This window comes from Electrona antarctica (assembly GCF_951216825.1).
Source record: "Electrona antarctica genome assembly, chromosome: 19".
NCBI classification, from domain to species: Eukaryota; Metazoa; Chordata; class Actinopteri; order Myctophiformes; family Myctophidae; genus Electrona; species Electrona antarctica.
Window position 1 is genome coordinate 32,352,513 of NC_136800.1, and position 23,264 is coordinate 32,375,776.

General features: G+C 42.2%; 1 protein-coding gene across 5 annotated transcripts in view; it reads right to left on the reverse strand.

The window, feature by feature from the left end:
- Positions 1 to 7,586, reverse strand: part of LOC306943949 (ATP-dependent 6-phosphofructokinase, platelet type-like) — a 52,691-nt gene extending 45,105 nt beyond the window's left edge. For all 5 annotated transcript variants that reach the window (XM_079530513.1, XM_079530511.1, XM_079530509.1 and 2 more), the window contains exons 1-3: positions 7,368 to 7,586; positions 2,972 to 3,045; positions 190 to 267 (exon numbers count right to left, since the gene is read on the reverse strand). In XM_079530513.1, the coding sequence (XP_079386639.1) occupies positions 190 to 267; positions 2,972 to 3,045; positions 7,368 to 7,476 (261 nt within the window). In that variant the 5' untranslated portion in view covers positions 7,477 to 7,586. The remainder of the gene's footprint in view (positions 1 to 189; positions 268 to 2,971; positions 3,046 to 7,367) is intronic.
- Positions 7,587 to 23,264: the final 15,678 nt, after the last annotated feature.

A 23,264-nucleotide genomic window follows, 5' to 3' on the forward strand; every position in this document is an offset into this window, starting at 1 on the left:
CAACACAGTGACATCGCATGCCTGAAAAGAGCATTCCTACCACATAGGGTTCGACTTTACAGGCTTGTGGCCAGAAGGTCAGAATTTAAATCGCGTTTGGCATAATCTAAAAGTATGCAACCTACTGTATACCTCCAATAAAGTAACTGTACACATTGAGAGATATTGTCCTTAGAGTGCTGTTCTTACCACTTGCAGCATGCTGGACACACTTTCCCACGAGGCCTCTTGAATGTTTTCTGCACCATCCACCATTCCCTGGTATCCCTGGAGTGGAGATATATGAAATCATTAGACAGAACTAAATATTTACTGGTTAAATTGACATTTATGAAATTATAAAAACACAATCATTGGTTTGAGAGGAAAACGGCACTTTCGTGCTGGACAATGTTGTTATAGGATTCATAGTCAAACAGTACCAACATGACATCAAACTCTTAAGCATGTCTTGTCTTTGTTGACAGTCCAGTCGCAGATTCTGCTACTGATATATTTACTTTCTGACAATATCTGATTTATTGCGACCGAAAGTCGCAGATTATTATGAAAACTTGAATCTTTCAAAGAGTTAATGACAGGTAGGGCATTCCACATTTTGGTGGCATAGGAGCGAAATGTATTTAGTCCCTTGTATAAAAGATTGGGATTCAGGTCTGTGTTTAGTCACAGGCCGGCTCAGAGGAGCATAACAGTGGAAGCATTGATACCTAAAGCTGGCCAATAGCTGGTCCAATTATACTATAAAAAGCCCCCCCCCCCCACATTCTCCACAGACAATTGAAGTCTGACGTCACTTTCAGTAGAGGGCACCAACACACAGGTTCATGTATTTTTTTATTTGCATTGAAATCTCCATAGGGCGATTTTAGGTCGCTCTGGAGAAAATGGAATTAATGTGGCCGCAAAAGCCTTGAAACTACATATGAAGGCAATGTCGCTGCTAATATACGTCACGCCCAGCTGTCAACACATTGCGTTCCTGAGATTCCTCGTTGACGTAAGCTCAGCTGGTGGTGACTCGACTCGTACTAACCACGAAACATTAAATATCAATAAAATAAAAATAAAAATAAACGTAATTGACGTTCAGTTTCTGTTGTGCGACGGGCAGATGCAGCCACCCGCCTACCCGGAAATGTAATCTCTGGGTTGTTTGACTCGCTTATTTGGTTACTCTTTGGGTATATTTATACATTTCCACCTTCAGTCAATGCTTCATATCCATATGAGTGAAAAGGCTGGGGTGATCGGTTTATTTTTCAAACACAGTTCTTATATGAGGCGATCTAAAATCCCCCTATGGAGATTACAATGCAAATAAAAAGTACATGAACCTGACAGTGACGTCAGGACTTCGGTGCTCTATATGTTAACACATGTTGACAGACACAACAGCAGCTGCTATTTATTGTACACATTCCAATGAAGGCCACATCTCAATCATCACATATTAGCCATGCTAACAGTAAGCTATTGTACAGTATGATAAAAAGAACTGTTGGGTACAGTAAATACTGTACACAAAAGTTAAATGAGAGATTATCTTGTTCTTTGCCAGACTGCCTATTGGTATTACTCTATATAAGCCTTCCAGCACAACTACCTGATTCTTGAACCTTTCCGTATGAACTCAAGCTTGAACACCTGGACCCTTCAGACTCACTGCCTGATCTCCTGATTCTGACCCCTGCCTAGTGTTTACTGGAATAAAACATGATGTGAACACTGATGTATTACCTGATGGTATCTGAGTCGTGCTTGTGGGTTCTTACCAGTTGGAGTGGTAGTATGCTCACCGTGTGTGAGCTCCACATTTTGGGCATGTCTCCGATTCTGGACAGATACCAAGTGCAGATACAATCCAAATTTCTCAGAGTTCTCAGACGTGCTCCAGGGGAGGTTAAATAAAGGGGAGTTCATGCTTTATAAAGAAAGGACTTTGGTTTAAAACAAAGTGTGTTCAATATGTTTGATTAAGCTAACCTTCTCCTACCTAGTTCATGCACTCTGACTATTTACACATGATTATTCAGTCAACAGATTCAGTGGTCTATGTCCAACTTCATATGACTCTCATTTGGCTGAGAGTCATATTGAGTGAGCATTGCCATACTAGAGACTAGGGCCTATCTCGCCCCTTGTCCCTAAACTTATTTGCCATTTTTCACTATTTTAAAACATTTTAAAATAGTTCTACAAGCTCACAATGTGTCCATGTAGATTGGCTAATGGCTAGATAGGGCCATAGGTCTCTCACTCACTCACTCATTCATCCCATGGGCTAGGGGGCCGTAGGGGTGTCATGGTGGATGGTTGGGCAGTCAAAGTACACTCTAAGGCGCGATTCATACTCCTATTTTAGAGCCGAATAAAAGTCGGTTCGGCTCTGTAGAGCCTACAATGTGACGTCATTTGAGGTTCGGGGGGGCGGGTACCGTCCTAAAGTCGGCGCTTCGGTGCTACTGAAAATTTCTGACGAGCCGAAATCATTTCGGCACTACAGCGCCGAAACAGCGGTAAAATAGGAGTATGAATCGGCCCTAAGCCTGATTAGTAGTTGTAGTTGCTGGTATCAACACACCAAAAAAAAGAGCAGATCTACAAGCTCACTAATGTGTCGTAGCGCAATGTTTGTGAGCTTGTACATCTGCTATTTCCGGTGCACAGCATGATGCACAACCAAGTATTAATCAGGCATTATGTACTGTAGGTCCCTGCAGAATGACAAAGTCGCTGTCTTCTCTCCCACCAGAGACTCTTCTAGGGGTTTGCATGTACTGACCGTAAGTGCAGCAGTCTGTATGCATGAAGCCTGCTGGCGCCCGCAGAGAGAATCAGTGCGAAAGGGCCAGTCGGGCATCATTAAGTTCACTGGCAAGTACATATTAGACCCCCCACCTCACCCCACGCCACCGTGCACCCCCGGGGCGGCGCTGTGTCTGGGTGTCTGAGTCAGCATAGCTCTTACCTCGTGGATAAAGTACACCTTGGCTCCCACATAGATCCCCATCCGGACCACCGCCCGCACTGCCCCATTCATACCTAAGAGCAGAGTGGGAGAGGAGTAGGAGAAGGAAAGGAGACGAGGAGTGTAGTAAAACAGGAAAAGAGGAGGAGCGAGGGGATGGAGAATGGTAAATTAATTGTCATTTTGTTAACCTGTAAAAATCTATTTTGTGCAATTATCATTATCATTATTATCTAAAGGGGATATTGTGCAATTATCAAGCGGCGGTTAACGCAGTCTTCAATTCCTGTTTTAACAATTAATTAAATACTTAAATATTAAATCGTCTCCACAAACTCTACAAACGCTAACAACATTACTAAGTTTCCGTAGCATTCTCGGCTCAGAGGAAGCCATGTTGAATGAATTTCACTTTGTTTCACTATGTAAATCTCGGCCACTAAATTTGATTGGGCTGGCTATGCCAGTGATGCATTATTTTGAATCGAGAGACTAGAGTGGTGCTGACTCTGTGTTGCTAGGAGACCAGGGAAGCTCCTCATTGGACAGAGGGGTTACACATGAAATGGTTCTGAATCGAGAGTTGAGGGCAGCCGATGGGGACGTTGTAGTAGCAGTTACATAATAACCCAATGGGAATGAGTCATCCATACTGCTCACATATAGTATGTCAAATTAATTTAGGCAGCGCGCGGCATGTGAGTGCTGCTAGTAGCTGACGGGACAGTGTGTCATCATCATCCACATAACCATGGCAACCATGAGTTCTATATAGGTGGAGAGACCTGTCTCCCCTCCCCCTCTCTCAATTTCATGCCTGTCTTCACTGTCTTGTCTAAAGCAAGCAACATGTTTTGCTCACATGTCAGATACAGTCATTATGTGTGGATGTATGTGTACATTTACATTATGTTGTTTATGTGCAGCTATGAATCACATATGCCTCAAGATGGAGTTTTGCTACAGCAGAAGACTGAATCAGCCTTATAAACATATTTTCAATTTCCATACATTGGCTTACAGCAGCAGCATTTATGAATGGAACATTTCCTTTGTTGGAACATAATAAACACATTTATAACCCAAGATTGTCTCAATGCATTTAGTGAGCCTGGTTTATGAAATCACAGCAAGGCTCAAGACATTACTTATGATTCCGCTGTTGCATTTAGTTAGTAGTGTCAAACCAAACAACGCAGCAGCAATGGTAGACTTCCGTGTCAGTGAGAAATTCCATCTTCACACTCAATAACAGCTATAGAGGGTATGCGCATGCATAAAGTGAGTGTCAAAGTGAGTGGCAAAGTGAGTCTAACATCGTTTAACGTTGTTTAATGCAATGAGATAGGACGTTTCTGTTTGAATGCATGGGCTGTCAACCAGAAAGTTGTTCTTTTCCACTCAGTACATAACTTCCGGGAATGATTATGATGTCACATACATACCCTCTATATGACCGTCATCACTTATGCAGGCTAGCTGAAGGGCTCCGTGCAGATTGAGCGGGCAGCACGTGTTTGACACCACTATTTACAGAACGTCATCGTTCATCAGTGTGGATGCTCACATCATTATCAACCGCCCTTTCAAGCATTCATGAAAGCATACCCTGGTTCACTATGACCACTTAATTAAATTCAAGTATTAATCGGCATACTGATACTGATTAACAATAGCCTATGTGAGTGCACAAAATGTAAATTCTGATCAGTAGTAGCCTAGTTTTATATAGGACTGAAATATCAGGGTTCCAGAGCTGGATTCCCAAAGGGGCCTGTTGGGCTCAGGCCCAGTAGCCCAAAGGTCAGGGGAGCCCTCTATAAAATTGGGCCAACTGATGCCAACCATTCTAGAGCCTGATCCTGATTTTCAGAGGCTGAAACACAATATGGCCCACATACATACAAAGGGAAACCTTATGAACAGGCAAAGTAGACAAATCTAAAGCAATAGGGCACCAAGGACTTCATTCAAGTCAGTCAGAAAGGATGTTTTGCCCAGGGTCCCAGACCTGTAGTTTAGTCTCAAGAATCACTTCTGCTAACGAAAGGCTGTCCTTTCCGGTTGCTCCTAACTCATGTCATCTAAACATGCATGCATGCATGGTTGTTGAAGACACTTTTGCACTGTACAAGATGAGAGCGTTCTTTATGTGTGTGCGTGCAAGTGAACGCACGTTTTGTGTTATTCCATAAGCCATAACTTCAGTGTTTTTTCCATGACAATGACTACCCCAATGTTATGCCTTTGGCTGATAGAAGATACAACATAAAATGAGATGCATCCCTGCTGACATAACCTATACCTAGTATTAAGTTGATCAATGTAATATAATTCTGTATTAAGTATTATGACCAAAATGCTTTGCTTAGGTCATACACAAGATACAATAAACTAGGCTACTGAAACAGAACAGAGATAGAGACCTTTCAGACCGACCAACCGACCAACTGACCGACAGACAGACAAAACAAGCAGATTTTGACAGACTGAGACTTGAGTTAAATTCAGGTCATCTGATATGGTCTGACAATCATATCATCATAACAATTAGACTGTGTATTATACTGTGTAGTGTTAATGTATATACGGTAAACATCTGTTGATTTTGATGTTTGGTTTTAAATCCACCAACTGCGCCAAGAGCTGTTATCTCCTCATATCATATAAATTACGGCAGCAAAAAACGCTCTAAGTGTAGAGCAACGTCAGGCCCAGGGCTAGGGGATAGACTAGAGATGGGGCGTTAATTATCGTTTATCATGATTAAAAAACACTCACAATAATCGTATCATAGAGATTTTAATTTATTGTGCAATTGTCCTCTGTCATACTCATTTCACTCTATAAATCGATTCGCCAAATAATAGCAGATCTACAAGCTCACAACGCTTCGCATTGCAACGTGTTGTGAGCTTGTAGATCGGCTTTTTTGGGTGAACATTCCCCCCAGAATAGGGATGCTGGGGGTTCAAGTGGTTAACAAAAGTGCCATTTTAAGTTTTAAGCATGTTTTGATTATCGCAATACCATCTTAATGGCAAATTGACAATTATTCTTTGCCACAATAATCATGAATCATGTCATTTTCCTATCTTCCCATCCCTACCATAGACACTGGATCCAGCCCAGTAGGGCTCCTCCTATGACTCAGTCAGGACAGACTCGCCACTACTCACGTAGCCCACAGATTATGGCAGCATCCCAAGCCTCTTTTATACTCTGTAGTATGATGGTGTCGCACTACAGATACCATCGTAATCTTATAGACCAGTGGCACTGTTCTCTTCTCAAACATTTGCATGTCAAGGACCCCCAAATTGATACAGGTTAAGCTGTGGGCCCACCACATTTGAAAGACTTTTGTTATTAGATTAAATTACGTACATAATTCTGTTCTCATTCTTTTTACACTGTCTCTCATTGGACTAACTTCTAGTATAGTAAATTAATAGTGAATAGTGAATCTTCAGAAATAGCTCAAATAGACAATCTACGCTCACGAGTCGTAATGTGATGGGGTGTGACATTGTATATCGGCTATTTCTGCAATTCCATGGTATGAAATAGGGCATGAATGCTAGTGTTCCTCATTGTGCTGGGGATCTCCTGGAAGCCCCTCAAAGACTCCTGGCCAAGAGGAGGTCCCAGCCGTATCCCACTATGAGAACCACTGTTGTAGTAGGCTATACTACACTACTACAGTGTTTTCTACTGTACAACTATGGTATCCAATAGACTATACTATATCTCTAAATAATACATATCGAACCAGATATCAAGTAGGCTACACGCAAGGATATGAAATACTGACTGAGTACACACACACACACACACACACACACACACAGTCTGAGAGAGAGAGAGAGAGAGATTGAGGGGGGGGAACATGCATGGACACATGGGTGGATCATACCGCAGTGCAGGGTGCCAAATGAACAACTTGTACTTCTCAATTATTCAAAGACAAATGGCAAGGTCACCATGTCACTTGTTGATATAGGCCTACCGTATATCTATCAAAAAGCACATTTTGAAAGTCAACAGACGGTGTATTAATAGTCTGCATCAATTCAAATCACCTTAAATCGTCCCAAAACGGTGACATAGCCCATGCAGGCTACGTTACGTTACGTTTGGTGTTTGGAAGGATATTTGTGATTCTGAAATAACGCCCTGTAAGATAGGTCTCAGACTCCGACTGTCGTTGTTGTTGCACAAGTATTTAATTAAATAATAGAAAACGACACACAACACACAACACACATAAACACACACACACAACACACACACAACAACATAAACGGACATCAGTAGTTCACTGAAGCCCCACATCATCCTTCATCATCTTAATTGCTCCAACACGTGTGTGAACTACAGAGTGTATCAACGGTACCTTGAGCATCTCCTCCACTTGTTAACACGCCGATGGATTTCCCAGCGCCGGAGAGATTCTCAAATAATTTCTTTATTGTGTCCTGCCGCGGCGGCATGCCTGTAGCCATCCTGGTACTTGTGTAAAGGCAGGAAAAAACGTATTTTAAAATAGGTAATTAAAAAGTGGAAACTGTTCAGTGGTAAAGTTTCGGCTAGAATTAAGCAGGTGTGTGAGCATTTAAGACTGCTGCAGTGAGAACCACCCGCCCCCCTTGGTCCGTCCTGCTACTCACGACCTGGGCTCGTCACAGCCAGCCAATAGGAACGCGTTCTACCCGGTTTGCCCGGTGATTGATAGCCGGGACCGTCCAATAGGCGTTAAGATCACGTCCCCTGCCCGGACAGCATTTGCAAGCAGGGATAACTAACTCAAGTACTCAACTCAATTAATGATAAGATTGTAGACATATGTGCAAGTCAAATATTGCAGGAGTTGAACCTGGCGCTCATATGGTTTAATCAGCACGGACGGCCATAGCTTTCAGAATCACAATACATTCAAGCCAAGGATAAAATGCTGAATGATTCAGGCTGGATTTGGCTGCCAGTCTGAACACACAGATTTGTGACAGATCCGATCTGGTCACTTGCAAATGCAGTGTGAACTTTCGGGCCAAAAGATCAGATTTGAGAAATAAATCAGATTTGACTGGATGTGACTGCAGTCTAAATGGGGCTAAGGATTCAGGGCTCCATATGACTTCACACAGCAGCTACTGTAGCCTACAGCAACACATACATGGGAGGAATTAATTGGCATTGACTAAATTGGGGAGAAACAGGGGTGAAAGATAGTCTATATCTTGGCTAGAGTTAAATATATGAATCATAAATATATTATCCACCTCAATGTTATGAAATAAATGGGAATTTAGACTTTGATCTGATTAGTTTTGCTTGCAGTTGACACCGAATCTGAGAAGAATTTAACATAAAAGCATAAATAGTATTTCATTATTATAATTCAAGAAGACTAAAGAAAGCTAAAAAAGCCTACTCGTTTGCGTATTATAATACCACCATCATTGCCCTGTCCACCCCTTTATTCTTTCTATCTCTCCATCTCTATTCAGTGCCATGGTGGCATTAGATTGTGAGGGCACACAGAGGGTAGGCTACAATGGAAGCTTATGGCTAGCACACCCGGTCTGTTAGCTATTCCACAACTCTTACCCAATAAATGATAAAGAAAGTGTACTGGAAAGACATTGTGTGTGTGTGTGTGTATGTGTGTGTGTGTGTGTGTGTGTGTGTGTGTGTGTGTGTGTGTGTGTGTGTGTGTGTGTGTGTGTGTGTGTGTGTGTGTATGTGTGTGTGTGTGTGTGTGTGACGTGTGTGTGTGTGTGTGTGTGTGTGTGTGTGTGTGTGTGTGTGTGTGTGTGTGTGTGTGTGTGTGTGTGTGTGTGTGTGTGTGTGTGTGTGTGTGTGTGCGTGTGCGTGTGTGTGCATGTGTTTGCGTGCGTGTGAGAGTGTGCAACTGTGCATGTGTGGGTTACAAAACAAAACTATCGTAATATCATGTCACAATCAATGACATACAAGATCATAGTAAAGATCTCATAGGCTACATTTCCTTGAACTTGCACCTCAAATAGCTCTGGTCCATAGCCTTCTACTGCTTCTACGATTCTGCCCTGCAGTATAAGTATACTGCAGGGCAGAATTGTAGAAGCAGTAGAAGGCTATGGACCAGAGCTACACCTCAAAGGACCCTCTCACAAACACATCTCACCTCAGAGTGTATATATGAGCATGCAGTGAATAACTCATCTAGTACTCAACGCTCAGTGATGCACACATGCTAAATATAGACAGCCTATACTCTATACTACAGTATACAACTGACTTAGGTCAAGCTAGCATCAGAGGGGGTTAAGTGGTCTCTCTCTCTCTCTCTCTCTCTCTCTCTCTCTCTCTCTCCCTCTCTGTACATGTGTTGCATGTGCTTGTATAGCCTACTTGCATGTTAGTGCACACAAAGTGTATTGTAAAACACACGTGTGCACTAACATGCAAGCATGCACTCTCTAGATTCTAATCTAGACTCTTCAAAAAAAAGTCCTTGCAGTCTTGTTTCCATTTAGGCCCTAGGCAATCATCTCATAGACATGACATGAATAATAACAACAAAATTCAATATCATCAATAACAACAAAAAAATGCATGTACATCAACTTCATCGACTTCCGTAAAGCATTTGACAGCCTGCACCGTGACACCCTGTGGAAGATCGCAAGATCATATGGAATTCCTCCTAAAATGGTCTCACTGATGGGGTTGTTCTATCGTCACTTTGAGTGCAGTGTCCTTGTTGATGGAAAACCATCCGAATGGTTTACCGTGGAGTCTGGTGTGCGACAGGGGTGCATCATGTCCCCCATCCTCTTTTTGATGGCCATCGACTGGGTTATGAGGAAGACAACAGCAGACAGACCCAGGGGCATCCAGTGGACTTTGTTTTCCCAACTCGAAGATCTCGACTTCGCCGATGACCTTGCAGTGCTCTCCTCTAAATACACTCATCTGCAGGAGAAAACTGACAGACTTAACACATATGCTGAACAAACAGGGTTGAACATCAACATATCTAAAACACAAGTGATGTGCATTAACTCCACCCCAGGTGCACCAATCACTGTGAATGGGCACACTCTTGAAAGTGTTGAAGAGTTCACATATCTGGGAAGTCTGATCAGCAAAGAGAATGCAGCAGAAAAGGACATCAGAGAAAGGATAGGGAAGGCTCACACTGTGAGCCTCACAGTGTTTTTGTTAGGCTCCAATCTATCTGGAAGTCCAAGCAGTACACTGTAAAAACCAAGGTCAGACTTTACAACAGCAATGTGAAGTCAGTGCTGTTGTATGGATCTGAATGTTGGCGAGTCACAACGCATGATATGAAGAAGATCGATGCCTTCCACAATCGATGCCTCAGGAAAATCTGCAGAATCTTCTGGCCTGAGAGGATATCCAACGAAGAGCTTCACCGGATGACCAAGTGCAACAGTGCGTATACCAAAGGTAGCTCTAGGATGGACCCCTGTAGGGAAAAGGAAGAAAGGTCGGCCTAAAACAACCTGGCGCCGAACTGTGGCAGCTTAGCTGAAGGAGATGAACCTGACATGGGGCGAGGCACAACATGCAGCACAAGACAGGTCCCGATGGAAGAAGATCGTTAAGGCCTTATGTCCCACCTGGGACGAAGAGGATTAAGTTAAAGTTAACAGAGAGGGGGGGGGGGGGGGGGGTCACCTGTTTAAGGGGGAAGGATCATTTCCTCTCCCTTGTAAAAGGTGAAAGCTGGGTGCAGGATTTTCAGGCCTGTTTTAAAAGATGCAAGCGATCTTCAGTTTTTGAGGGAGAACCCTAACCTGGGTCCATACCATAGAGTTATATATATTCGGTCCATACCATACCCATGCTCACTCACTGATAAGCTTCCTGAATCCTGATAGGCTAAGGCTACTGTCCCCCAGCTGTGGTCCGTGGACAAACTCCTCCATGTAGACTAGTCAGAACTACATAACACATTCTCACTCTCATGTGACAGTGATGAGAGTCATATATGTTTTGCTTGTCCACCAGTGTTGTTTTCGTCGACTATAATACTATGACGAAAAATGTTCGTCGACTACCTTTTTCCACTGAGGAAAACTAAATGGAAACTAAATTAAAACTAAGCTACGATGACTAAAACTAAGACTTAATATACTGACTGAATTTCGTCAACAAATAAAAACTAGACTAAAATGTTAGGAAGGGACTAGTGGACAAGAGACCCAGTATACCGGTAAGTCATTTTACACTTGGCTGCATGCTGAAAATAACAGATCTACAAGCTCACAATGCATCGCAGCGTGACACGTTGTGAGCTTGTAGATTGGCTATTTTCAGCAAGTGTAAAATCTGTCATTACGACGGCATCAAGGCCCGGCAAAATACATTTTAGTCGACTAAATCAACGGTAGATTTAGTCGACTAAAATCGCATGACACTTAGTCGACTAAAACTAGACTAACACTAAAACATTCCAGGTGACTAAAATCTGACTAAAACTAAATAGTTAAAAAGTTTCAGTCCAAAGACTATGAAATTTGCTGTTGACCACAAATGTCAATAATAATAATAATAATAATAATAAGGGTAATAATAAGGGTAATAATAATAATAAAAAGAAGAAGAAGAAGAAGAATGACCCCGTTTTTAAGGACTACTGCTCTCTTTGCACTCTGATTTCACACTAAAAGTTGCTCTGTAAAAGAGTGTCTGCTAAATGTCTGAAATTCCATTGTTCTCCACTCATCGTTAGAGTAGGCTACTAGGCTGTAATTTCCCATTCAAATTTGTATTGCCTTTGTTTAAAGACAATATGTACAAGACCAATAGCTATAATTTGAAATAACCAGACAGGAATTAAGGAAATAGTTTGATAGAGTTAGAGTGCAATAACTCGCTTACACCATCTGTATAGGTGAGGTAAACTATATACATGTGGACAATGACCTCTAGTGGCCAAATATTGAAATGTAAAGTTCAGTAGGCTTGCTACAGCACATTGCCTGATTTGATACTTTGACACTAATTTATTTTGCTTACATTTTGTCACCAGCAGAGGGTGACAACATGTAAGGAGATGTCATACAAATTAAACAAACATGCTTGGTGAGTTTTTATCAAAAAGTTATTTGTTGATTTTGAAACCTATAATCAGCAAGGATCTGGTAGCTAGCTATAGACACGCAAGACTAGCCAAGTTGTTTGGTTTTGTGTTTGAATTTGTTGTTTGAAGTCAGTCAAGTTTAGTCCACAGACTGGCCCAGAACTATAGCTCTGGTCCATAGCCCAGAGAGAACAGACAGGAGTGGAAGCCTTTGTTGCTGCCCTACATGTCAACAAAAAGGGAAGGAAGGATCCAGGAAGGAAGGAAGGAAGGAAGGAAGGAAGGAAGGAAGGAAGGAAGGAAGGAAGGAAGGAAGGAAGGATCCGAGGAAGGAAAGAAGGAACTCATCCACAGCTTGTAGGTTATTAAATGTAATATTCATATGATTTCCCCTATAGTGGTTCAGTGGTAACCACTGTTCTCAGCAAGGTAGACCTTTCGGTAAGCCCCACCCACTCCACTCTGTCAGACCAGTCACCAGGGTAAGACTATCGAGATGCAACCTTACACGATAATGTCATTCAGAGCTTGAAATGTGACATTTCAAAGTAGAGTAACTTCAAGCTTTCCCCCTGTAATTAAGATCATGTTTCATCTCCCTAATTCCATGCACCAGTTCCCCTTTGCGGAGATATCTTATCAAACTGTCTGCAAGGGTCTGATAGGGAACAAATTAATTTTAGTACAGTGTTGTGAGCGAATAAAAGTGAACGGTTCACCAGAGTTTAAATCTCGGCATAGAGATTCAGCTGATAGTTTACTTGAGATTGAATCATAGAAGATTTGTTTGCATATGATTGTGTGAGTTTGGTTTCTAAGGCTTCCATGTGGTCAAGCTTCTGTCTCTCTCAGCTGGGGACAAGATGAAGCTGACACGAGAGGTGCAAGTGTTGCCATGGACGCAGAGCTGCCTGGATCTCTGAATGGGTACAGGCCCACGGGCCCAAAGGTCAGTTGGGCCAACTAAGAGGTTCTACTCAAACATAAATTATATAAGGATATTACATGAAGGGTTGCTATCTTGTTGATAAAGTAGACTAGAGCAGTGGTCTGGTTCTCAAACCTTTTAATGTGAAGGACCCCCTTGACCCCATCTGAAAATATATTTGTTCCAGGGACCTTCGTGCAAGAGCTGTGTTGTTAAAGGATTCAAAGATGATCAAGATCTTTGTAAAATAGCTGATCTACAAGCTCCCAACCTGTCGTTGTGAGCTTGTAGATCGGCAATTGCATATAGCATATAGTGTTAAAGTGGTTAAACTGATTTTGATGCCATATTAACTATTTTTGCTGTGAACCCCCTGGAACCTCCTCAATGACCCACAAGGGTGTGTGGACTGTCTGGACTAGAGGGTGTGTGGTGTCATGTGCTGAATCTCAGCTACACAGCATATGCATACAGAGTCTAGACTAGAGTCTGTGTTGCTCATGCAGTGGACAGTATGGCTCCAGCAAAGTCGATATTGAAGCTTCCACTCCCTGAATGGCTCAACTAGAGAGTGGGTTCGGGGTTCCATGCCATTTCTAGGTTAATGAGTAGAGAATAGTACTAATTATCAGGGTTAAGGGGTTTAATTCCCTCCTTGGGACCAGCTGATGAAAGAATCTCTACAATGGGTTGTTATGTTGTGCCACTGCAACCTATCTCTAGTGCTTTCTAATTGCATGCCATCGTAAACGCAAACATATAGTTGTAAACGATGCAGTAAGAGTATCCCTTCGTGAGAAACTCAATTTAGCTTTGATCATAGCCACGCATAACAATAGACTTAATTAAGAATAGCTGATGATACTGCAAGCAGGAAAACATATTGATGAAGTATAATATTAGATTAAATCGTTTGGGAGATATGAGGATCACCCCACACTATAATGGAAACCAACAGTAAATATTTAATCAGCAATTTGGTATGCCTTTCAAATATTCATGAAATCTAATCAAGCTAATCATAATATGATCTTTATTTCACTGTGTAATGAAACACCCCTCTACGTATTTCAATCAAGCATGACCAGAATTAACTGCGTTAACTGCAGAGTTCGGAGAGACAATAGAACTTCAGCACTTCCTGGGTTCAGATATTTTACAAGGTCAAAGAGTTGGGAGTCGACATGAAGTTAACAGCGTCCTTTGTACAGTAGGGAGATGCAACCACACATGATAATAGATTACAGTCTGTTTTGTATACGGTATGTCTATGCAGTTACCGGTAACATTACTCTTATAGACCTCCAGGTGTGGTTATAATATTCAAATTCAAATATGGCTTCCCTGTGTATTTTTGGTTTCTTCCTGAGAACTGAAAGATAGAGTCAAAAGGCCCAATCAAAATAACACCACTTTAGTGACATTCATAACCCTGTAAAATCAAAATCAGAGTAAATGGCATGAACATTTTAATGCTTTAAATTAGCTAGGATACCACTGGTAAACATCTAACCTGGTATCTGTCTGAGGAACATGCTATCTGAATAACATTCTTAGCATCTGTGGTTAAGCGATAACTGTTTATGTGAACAAGTAATCGACATACTGTACACCTGCAGAAGATAGATACAATATCAAAATATATAACAAGAAGGTATACAAGGAATGAGGAGTGCTGGGGGTTGAGAGGTGAAGAGGTGAGTTTTCAGGCTATAATTATAAATATACTGTTGTACCTTCACGGTTCATACAAGACCTAATTGAAGCTTGGTGACAAAGAGCACACCTTCAGGGTCAAACAATATTTTTGGCCTCTCATCAGAGTGAAACAGTGTATAATGTTTGACCTTAGGGAACACACATGCACAGTGCTGTGTCCTATTTTGTTCATTTAGATGGTTTCATGCTCCCTGCCCCCTGGGACCTTTGCCACAGGCTGAGATACAGTAACCATTGTGTTTTTCATGAGATGCAATAATGGCCTTCTTGCTATATCTGTGTTAACATCAGAGTTTCAGATTGATTGCACCTTATGAGTTTGGATATCTGGTTGCAGTGAGGTCCTCTAATATTGTATTTATTACAAGTGGCGACTGTGGCTCAGGAGGTAGAGCAGGTCATCCAATGATCCATGGGTCGGCGGTTCGAATCCCGGCTCCTCCTGTCTACATGTCGAAGTGTCCTTGGGCAAGACACTGAACCCCAAATTGCTCCCGATGTGCTGGTTGGTACCTTGCATGGCTTCCGCAGCAATCGGTGTATGAATGTGTGTGTGAATGGGTGAATGTAATGCACAATCTATGTAAAGCGCCGCTATATAAATGCACCATTTTATTTACCATTTACCACCAGAAAGTTACCTGTTGGTGTCTGCATGGAGGAATGATAATAAATTGTTAGTTATTATAACATACTTATCTTTGCAGCCTATTCAGTCAATCCTGTACCCTGCAGCCACACACTATTATATCCTACTGTACTTTTGCTACAGAATAGTCTACTGTACGTGTACATGTCAACAACAGTATGCACTGTGTCCTATTGATGTCCTATTGTCCCTGTGCCATGTGTCAGTATTGAAATTCAGGTAATACAAATATTTATTGTTTTAATATGATTATACTGTACTTAAACATCCACATCCCTTAAGATTAAGAAAGTTGTGTGGTCTTGGAGGGGTGTGTGTGTGTGTGTGTGTGTGTGTGTGTGTGTGTGTGTGTGTGTGTGTGTGTGTGTGTGTGTGTGTGTGTGTGTGTGTGTGTGTGTGTGTGTGTGTGTGTGTGTGTGTGTGTGTGTGTGTGTGTGTGTTGTCCATTAATAGGTGGTGTCCCTTCCAAATAAAGTAAATCCAAAGATATGCTCAAAGCCAACACTGTATAACTGTGTACTATACGCAATCAGTGACGGACTGTTCTTATCTGGTGTGAGAGCATTTTTCTGCTCTGTCTCTGGAACATTCCACCAATGAACTGGTGATATCAAATGTAATTGGTTTTCAACTACAGGCTTTCATGGCTGCATTTAGACAGTAAGTGTAGTAACATCCACATCCAATGAATTCAGCTAGTTGGTTGATTGCAAATGCATGCTTATAGAAGTGGGGGTAGACTGCCGAGTGCATCAACGGATTCCCTGCATATGACAGACTTTGTGTTAGCAAAGCTTGAGATGATGAGATGAGTACTTTGACAATTTATTGTCAAAGTACAGTACAAGTACAGCACAGCGAAAAGTATTTTCGCATCTCACCAAAGTGCAAACATGTCAGTAAGGAGGAGGATACATTAATTACAGTAGTACAGTAGTAACAGTAGATAGGGGCTGAGCAGTAGTCATTTAAATAAATAAATAAATATAATAGGATATGAGAAGGAAGAAAAAGCATGATCTGTCCCTATTGCACGTAGCCCTTATTGCACATGGCCCAATGCACAAAGTGCTAAACTAAGGTCCAGAGACCATATTCCACAAAGTCCAGTGGCCATATCGCACGAGTCCACATACTATAGACTAGGATGTGTCCAGAGTCTCGGATACGACAGGGATGGTGGATGGGTTGGGGGGAGGGGGGGCTGACACTAGAGGGGGGAGAGGAGTGGATGAGGAGTTTAGGTAGATGACAGTGGAGGGGAAGAAGCTGTTCCTAAGTCTGCTGGACTTGGAACCGAGGTTCCTAAAACGTCTCCCAGAGGGGAGGAGGGCAAACAGACTGTGGTTGGGGTGAGAGGGGCTTGCAGGCTGATCAAAGATTCTAGGTAGGTACCCCAACCTGTTTCAGATGCCAGCAAGGAGCAAGTGGCTTCGTAGCTCAGAGTTAAAGAAAAGAAAGCTTGGGAAATGCTTATAGCCTGAGCTAACAATGGGCTGTGACCAGGATAAAACCTAGTATGTGTCTTTTTAGTATAGCCATGGCCTGTTAGGGGTTGTGTCTTTCTCAGTGACACAGAGTCAGGAGGTCTGATTACCAAAAGGTACGACAACCTACATGAATTGATGTTGTTGGTAAACCACTGTTGCATCTGACACCATGGTGAAAACTGATATTGTCCTAAAACCCTCAAACAAAAAATCCTGAAGAATAACATGAACAGATTGTTTCTATCCATTGTAACTATCAACATTCAGCACACTATACACCTGTGCACTCTGAACTAGCTTACACTGTATTGGTTCGATCACATCATTGCGAACAATTTGGTGTTTTGGTGTTGTCTGTAAATGATGAAAACTTCTATGTGTTTTTGCAACAGGAGGGCATCACAGTACGAAATGTGTTTAGTAAGTGAGAATGTGTTTAAGGATTTTGCCAAAAGCTGATGGATTCAACAAATGGGTTTATTCCACTGAATGGTTCAGAGAGAATGGGGTTTAGTTTTTATAGCAATTCAGAGAAACTTTAATCGTAAACTAACTTGAGTACTTCAGAATCCAACTCCATTCATAGTGGCTTCTCTTAAAATACAATCCTGGAAATTCATGCCGCCTGCTGCCTGTTTTCAAATTGAAGCACTGAAGCAAGTCGCTCCTTCAACACAGAGATTACAATAATCCTCCAGAAAGTTGAAGAATTAAGAATAAGATGACCTTAAACTAATTCTTATGCCTCCTGAGTCGTTCTAGGCCAGCGGTGGGCAACTTTGACAATGGAGAGGGCCACTATATTTCAACACTCACTCCCTAGGGCCATATATTACGGTCGTCGCAATTTTTTTTGCTATATTCGAATTGAAATCTTGAATTTTTGCTATTTTTTAAATCAGAATCCTGAAAATTAATATTTGTATGTCATTTCAAATGCCTTTAATTATACTTGTGTTGAAGCATTGAGCTACTAATTTAGACTGAAGTAATTAAAGCGGGTCATGTTTGCATGTTGTGGAATTGTAATCAGCTGAAACCAATATTATATCAGAATTCTGACATTAACCTGAGGGCCGCATTAAGTGAAGGTGGGGGCCGCATGTGGCCCCCGGGCCGCCAGTTGCCCACCCCTGTTCTAGGCCATTCCACAACTCCGGGGAAGGCAAGGGCCCCAGCATCTTAAAAACCCAAGCACAATTTACAATGTAACCCTCTCAGGGTTAAAGATGAACATTGAGGATTTGTCAGGGTATATATGTGACAAGAAACCGTGTCTAACTCGAGCAAGAACCCATCGGGGAGTCAGTCAGGTGAAAATGCTGTTCCCAGGGGCTTGAACGACAATCCGCCTGCAAGCACGGAGGATACCTGGAGCCAAGAGATAAAGAAAAAGAAAGAAGAACTACATCGCCTTGTTAATCCATTGACGAGATACTCAGTCATGGGAACAAAAAGGAACAGGGACCAAAGCGACCCATACGGGGTGATGGCAGCGAGGTTCGAATAAACACAAAGTGACGATAACAAAACAATAAAAACTATTTTAATCTTAATTGGAATGTTGTCGTATGTTAAGATTATCACCTTGAGAACGCTGATTGGCAGGGATTAAAGGCAAAGGTGAAGTGGTAATTGGTGGGGATTATGCAAAACAGGTATTATGATGATAAATAGACGGCCTTGAATATAGCTTAATTTGAAATAGGACATCTCAGCATCTATTAGAAATAATTTGAGCCCCTTTTCCGTGGTGTTGGATTTTAAACGTGACTTTGCTTGTAGTTGTAGGCCAAAGTGTCACATAGCATGAAAGCATGAGAACATGCTGTCCAAACAGAATAGCATGAAGATGTGAAACCTATAAGGCAGTGGTTCTCAAAGAGCGGTCCGGGGACCCCCAGGGGTCCTTGGGGTGGTTCCAGGGGGTCCCCCGAGCTAAAGTAATTCATATATAGCATCACAATGAATTTAACCACTTTATCTATTCACGCGTTGGCTATTCAAAAATTGCAGATCTGCAAGCTCACGGCGTGTCACTATAGTGCACCACTGCAGCTTTGCTATTTTTGAACATTTCTGGGGGAAAAAATTGAACATAGCCTACTGTAAATATTCTCTTCAGGGGGTCACTTAGCCCTGGTCCAGTGCGTTATAGTTATCTGCACTAACGCACTGGACCAGGGCTAGGGGTCACTTAGCCCTGGTCCAGTGTTTTAGAGTTCTCTTGTTAACGCACTGGACCAGGGCTAGAGGTCACTGGCACAAAACATTTTCAGATGGCGGTCCGCGGCCAAATATATATTGATTGATTGAAATATTTATTAACAGTTTGCAGAATTACAGTACATTTCAAGCACAAACTCAATACAAAGATTGTTAACTGTGAGTGGACGACCCAATTAAGCATTACACTTGTTTACAAGAGGGTCCACCTTGTTCAATTCATAAAAATTTCATATCAATTTGGGGGTCCTTGGCACATTCATTCCAATCACCTGTGGATTTCATGTCTACTTGTAAAGTGTAGTGTGCTGCTGCTGATTAGTGCTCTCCAAGTTTATTTTATTTTATTTAGCACAGTATAAAAACAATACAAAACAGGGAAAAGATAATAATTAGAATAAGAATATAGGCTAATTTAAGTGATCTGGTTAAATCAGAACATACTTCCATTTGTTCTTATATAAAGTAAGAGACAGTTGCAGACCAGTAGAGTATTTATGTAGACAGTACCTCTGTATTTGATGGAAAACTGACTATGACTGGTAAAGCTACTGGTAAAAGATAAATGATTCCTTTTCTCATTGATGGTAGGCTATTCCCCAAAGTTATTCCCCAATGTTATTCAGGCTTTCATTCCAATCAACTGTAAGCACCACCTGTTGATTTCACATTTACTATTACTGTATGTTCACCCTGGGAGAGATAGAGAGAGAGAGAGAGAGAGAGCAGAGAGAGAGAGAGAGAGAGAGAGAGAGAGAGAGAGAGAGACACACACACACACACACACACACACAAAGGGAAGAAAGCTAGAAAGGAGAGAAAAAAACAAAGGCAGGGTGGGAGAGTGAAGAGAAAGATAGATAAGTTGGAGAAAAATAGATAAGATAGAGATAAATAGCGTCCAGGGGGGGGGGGGGGAGAGAGAGAGAGAGAGAGAGAGAGAGAGAGAGAGCGAGAGAGAGCTGTTCATGGTGCTGATTCGTCGACAGGGGTCGTTCAGTCTCTCCAGCTTTTCACACAGCAGGAACTTCAGACACTTTGTCCGCCGCGAGCTGCGTCTCAAAGAGCAACAATCACAAGGACAAACTTCAATTACATTTAATTAAATTACTGCTGGAACACAATGTCTGCTCTTAACGGAAACGACGCCCGGGATATGGGAACCTCCGAAAGCCAACAAAGATGCAAGTTCAAAAGGAAGCGTAGAAGAAGATGTCAAAGCAAAGGTTAGTTGTTTTAGTTTTCAACAGCTACGCTATACATTTTTTACTTTTGTTTTGTGTGACTGAGAGGATATCGTAAATAGTTTGTCATGCATGTGTATCTCCCTCAATCCCTGGAACAGACTGCCCTGCCCAGAGAGAAGTATTCCGTTTTTTGGCTCATAAGAATTGTCTCATCATTGAGAATTCCACAGTTTGATACGGTCATGATGGACTTAAAATTCCTAGATCTCCAGAATGATATCACTGGGAGTGGGAATTAACTGGGAAGGACTTAATTGACGGACAAAGACAAATAATTGGTTTGATATATTGTTAATGTAGGGTATCATGCGTAAAAAGTACATGTGATGTGACAGATGTGTCCGCGCCGACCTCACATGCCCACACAAGACTCTCTCTCTCTCTCTCTCCCTCTCTGTGCACACACACACACACACACACACACACACACACACACACACACACACACACACACACACACACACACACACACACACACACACGCGCGCACGCACGCACACACACAAACACACACTCGCGCGCGCGCGCACACACACACACACACACACACACACACACACACACACACACACACAGCCAGCCGGTCTACATACGTACATATAGGTATTAGATATATACATAATACCATGTTCCATTAGGCTATTGTGTGCATTCCTGTACTCTGTGTTTCTCATATCTTAATATAGTGAAGGTCTCATCACAATGAGAGCTCTGAGCAATCATAATTACAGCAGTCTGGGCAACAGGTCAGCCCTTTAGGATTACCCCCATTGTCATCCCATTTCCAACACTAATCCACAGCAAATGCTGCAGATTACTCCATGATGGCTTTTGTACTCATATCTAAAATGCATATTCAAAGTGCCTGCTAAGCCTATTCCATTTTCATTACTCAGCCATTGCCTTTTTTTTGCTCTCACTATAACCTACTTGGATTTACGAGGGGGGGAATAAAGGTTCCCATTTCAAAATTGCATCCTATCCTGACATTTATCTAACAATTTGATGACTACTAGTGGAAAGTCAGAAGATCCTTCTAAAATGAAATCATATTTTTGAAAAACAAAAGCCATAATGTAATAGTGACCGTTATATAAATAGTATTCCATACATATGGAGACAGCCAGAGCCATATATGGAGTGTGTCATGAGGCGTGATGTGGCGTGACATGTCACAAGGCGTGACAGGGCGTCTTACTGGTTACTTACTCCATTACTGGTTACTGGTTACTTATTCCATATCATCAGTAAGACGCCCTGAGGGCAAGAAGCGAGGTGATGGAAGACTGCTGGGCGAGCGCTGGCGCTTTGGCATGGGGGGTCGGGATCAACATATATGGAATGAATTCTGTACTGGCCATATATGGAGCGTGTCTTGAGTGTACAGGGTTTGATGAGGTCAGATCAACATATGGAATGTCAGAACAGGAAGGACGGGTAGGGAAGGATCAAGGCTATGGAATGTCAGAACAGGTCAGCTCCATATATGGAGATTTAAGGGTTTGAGATTTGAGGTCAGATGTAGAGTCGGCTCCATATATATGCAGATCTAGGTGATGATCCAGTCTTCTCCATGTATGGTTATCCAGGGTTAGTTGAGGTCAGTTGCTCACTGTTGCTGAGGGTGGCATTGTATTGCACCCAATTCAATCACCTGTTGGCCGATAGTGTCCTGGACTCAGACGGCTCGTCATTTCAAAACAACAAATCAACATGTATTGGCTATAAAATGTAGTTTGACGAATTGTTATGATTGTCCTAATTTCAGAGAGGGGGGGTTCCAGCAGAGTACACAGCTGCTACTTCAATGCCCAAAATATGTCAATGTTTTTTGGATGACATATCCGGCATTCAGCCATGGATTTGAAGCAGTTTGGATCTGTAGGAACACACACACAGTCAAACGTAGCGGAGCACGTTGGCACGCCATTTCACTGATGGATTCTGCAATCTGTGGTAGAGTCCCTTAGTGGCTTTGGGTTCATGGAAACACATTAGCAATGTGCTTTTGGCCATTTAACTAAATTGCAGGGGGTTATATTCAGCAATAGGGCATGCAAACCTTGCACCTTTGGTATGCAAATTCGGGGGGTGTTTGGAAATAAGCATGTTGCTAATATCAGGGGTGACTTGTATATTATGGGACAAATAGCTGGATAAAACAAGTCTATCTGTACTACAGTATATGAGTTATGATCGAGTTACACACACACAACCCTGGACGAAATGCTGTTAAATGTTGCTCACATTTCATTTGGCCGGGCTGAGATGTTGCAAGTTGTTGCAGCAGGAGATAGAATTCTACACACACAGTCACATACACGCACGCACGCACGCACGCACGCACACACATACACACACACTCGCTTATTCTATTTCTCATATCTTCACACCCACAGTCTTCCTTGCTCGCACTTGTACGCAGACAAAACACATGACACAAATACACAAAACACAACAACACGCAGGCACACATGCACGTGCACACACACGCAAGCACAGAGACACGTGTGTAAAAGCCCCCCACAGGGCTTCATCCTTCCTCTGCTGGCTTCCCTGCTTCCCATCATCGCCCTCACCCCTGAGCCCTCTGACACTCTGCAACCTTTGAAGTGTCGTTTTACTAGTCTAATTAAAGAAATACGAGTTTCAAGGCAAATGTACAGTACAACACTGTAAAATAAAAAAAACTTTTCTTTCCCGATTTGAACTTCCTCTGCCATAATGAACAGGGAATGGAAACTCACTGTACCACATTGAGTTTGAATCTGTTGTTCATGTGTGTATGTCCCGAGAACAGAGAGGGCTCTGTTTTAGTCATGTCAGCATGCTATCAGACAGCTGAGGATTAACCCAAAGAACTGAGTTAAATGTATAGAATTGGTATTTAGTAAAACATAACACCACTGCAGGCTTCATAGGAACCAGGGCCCGGGG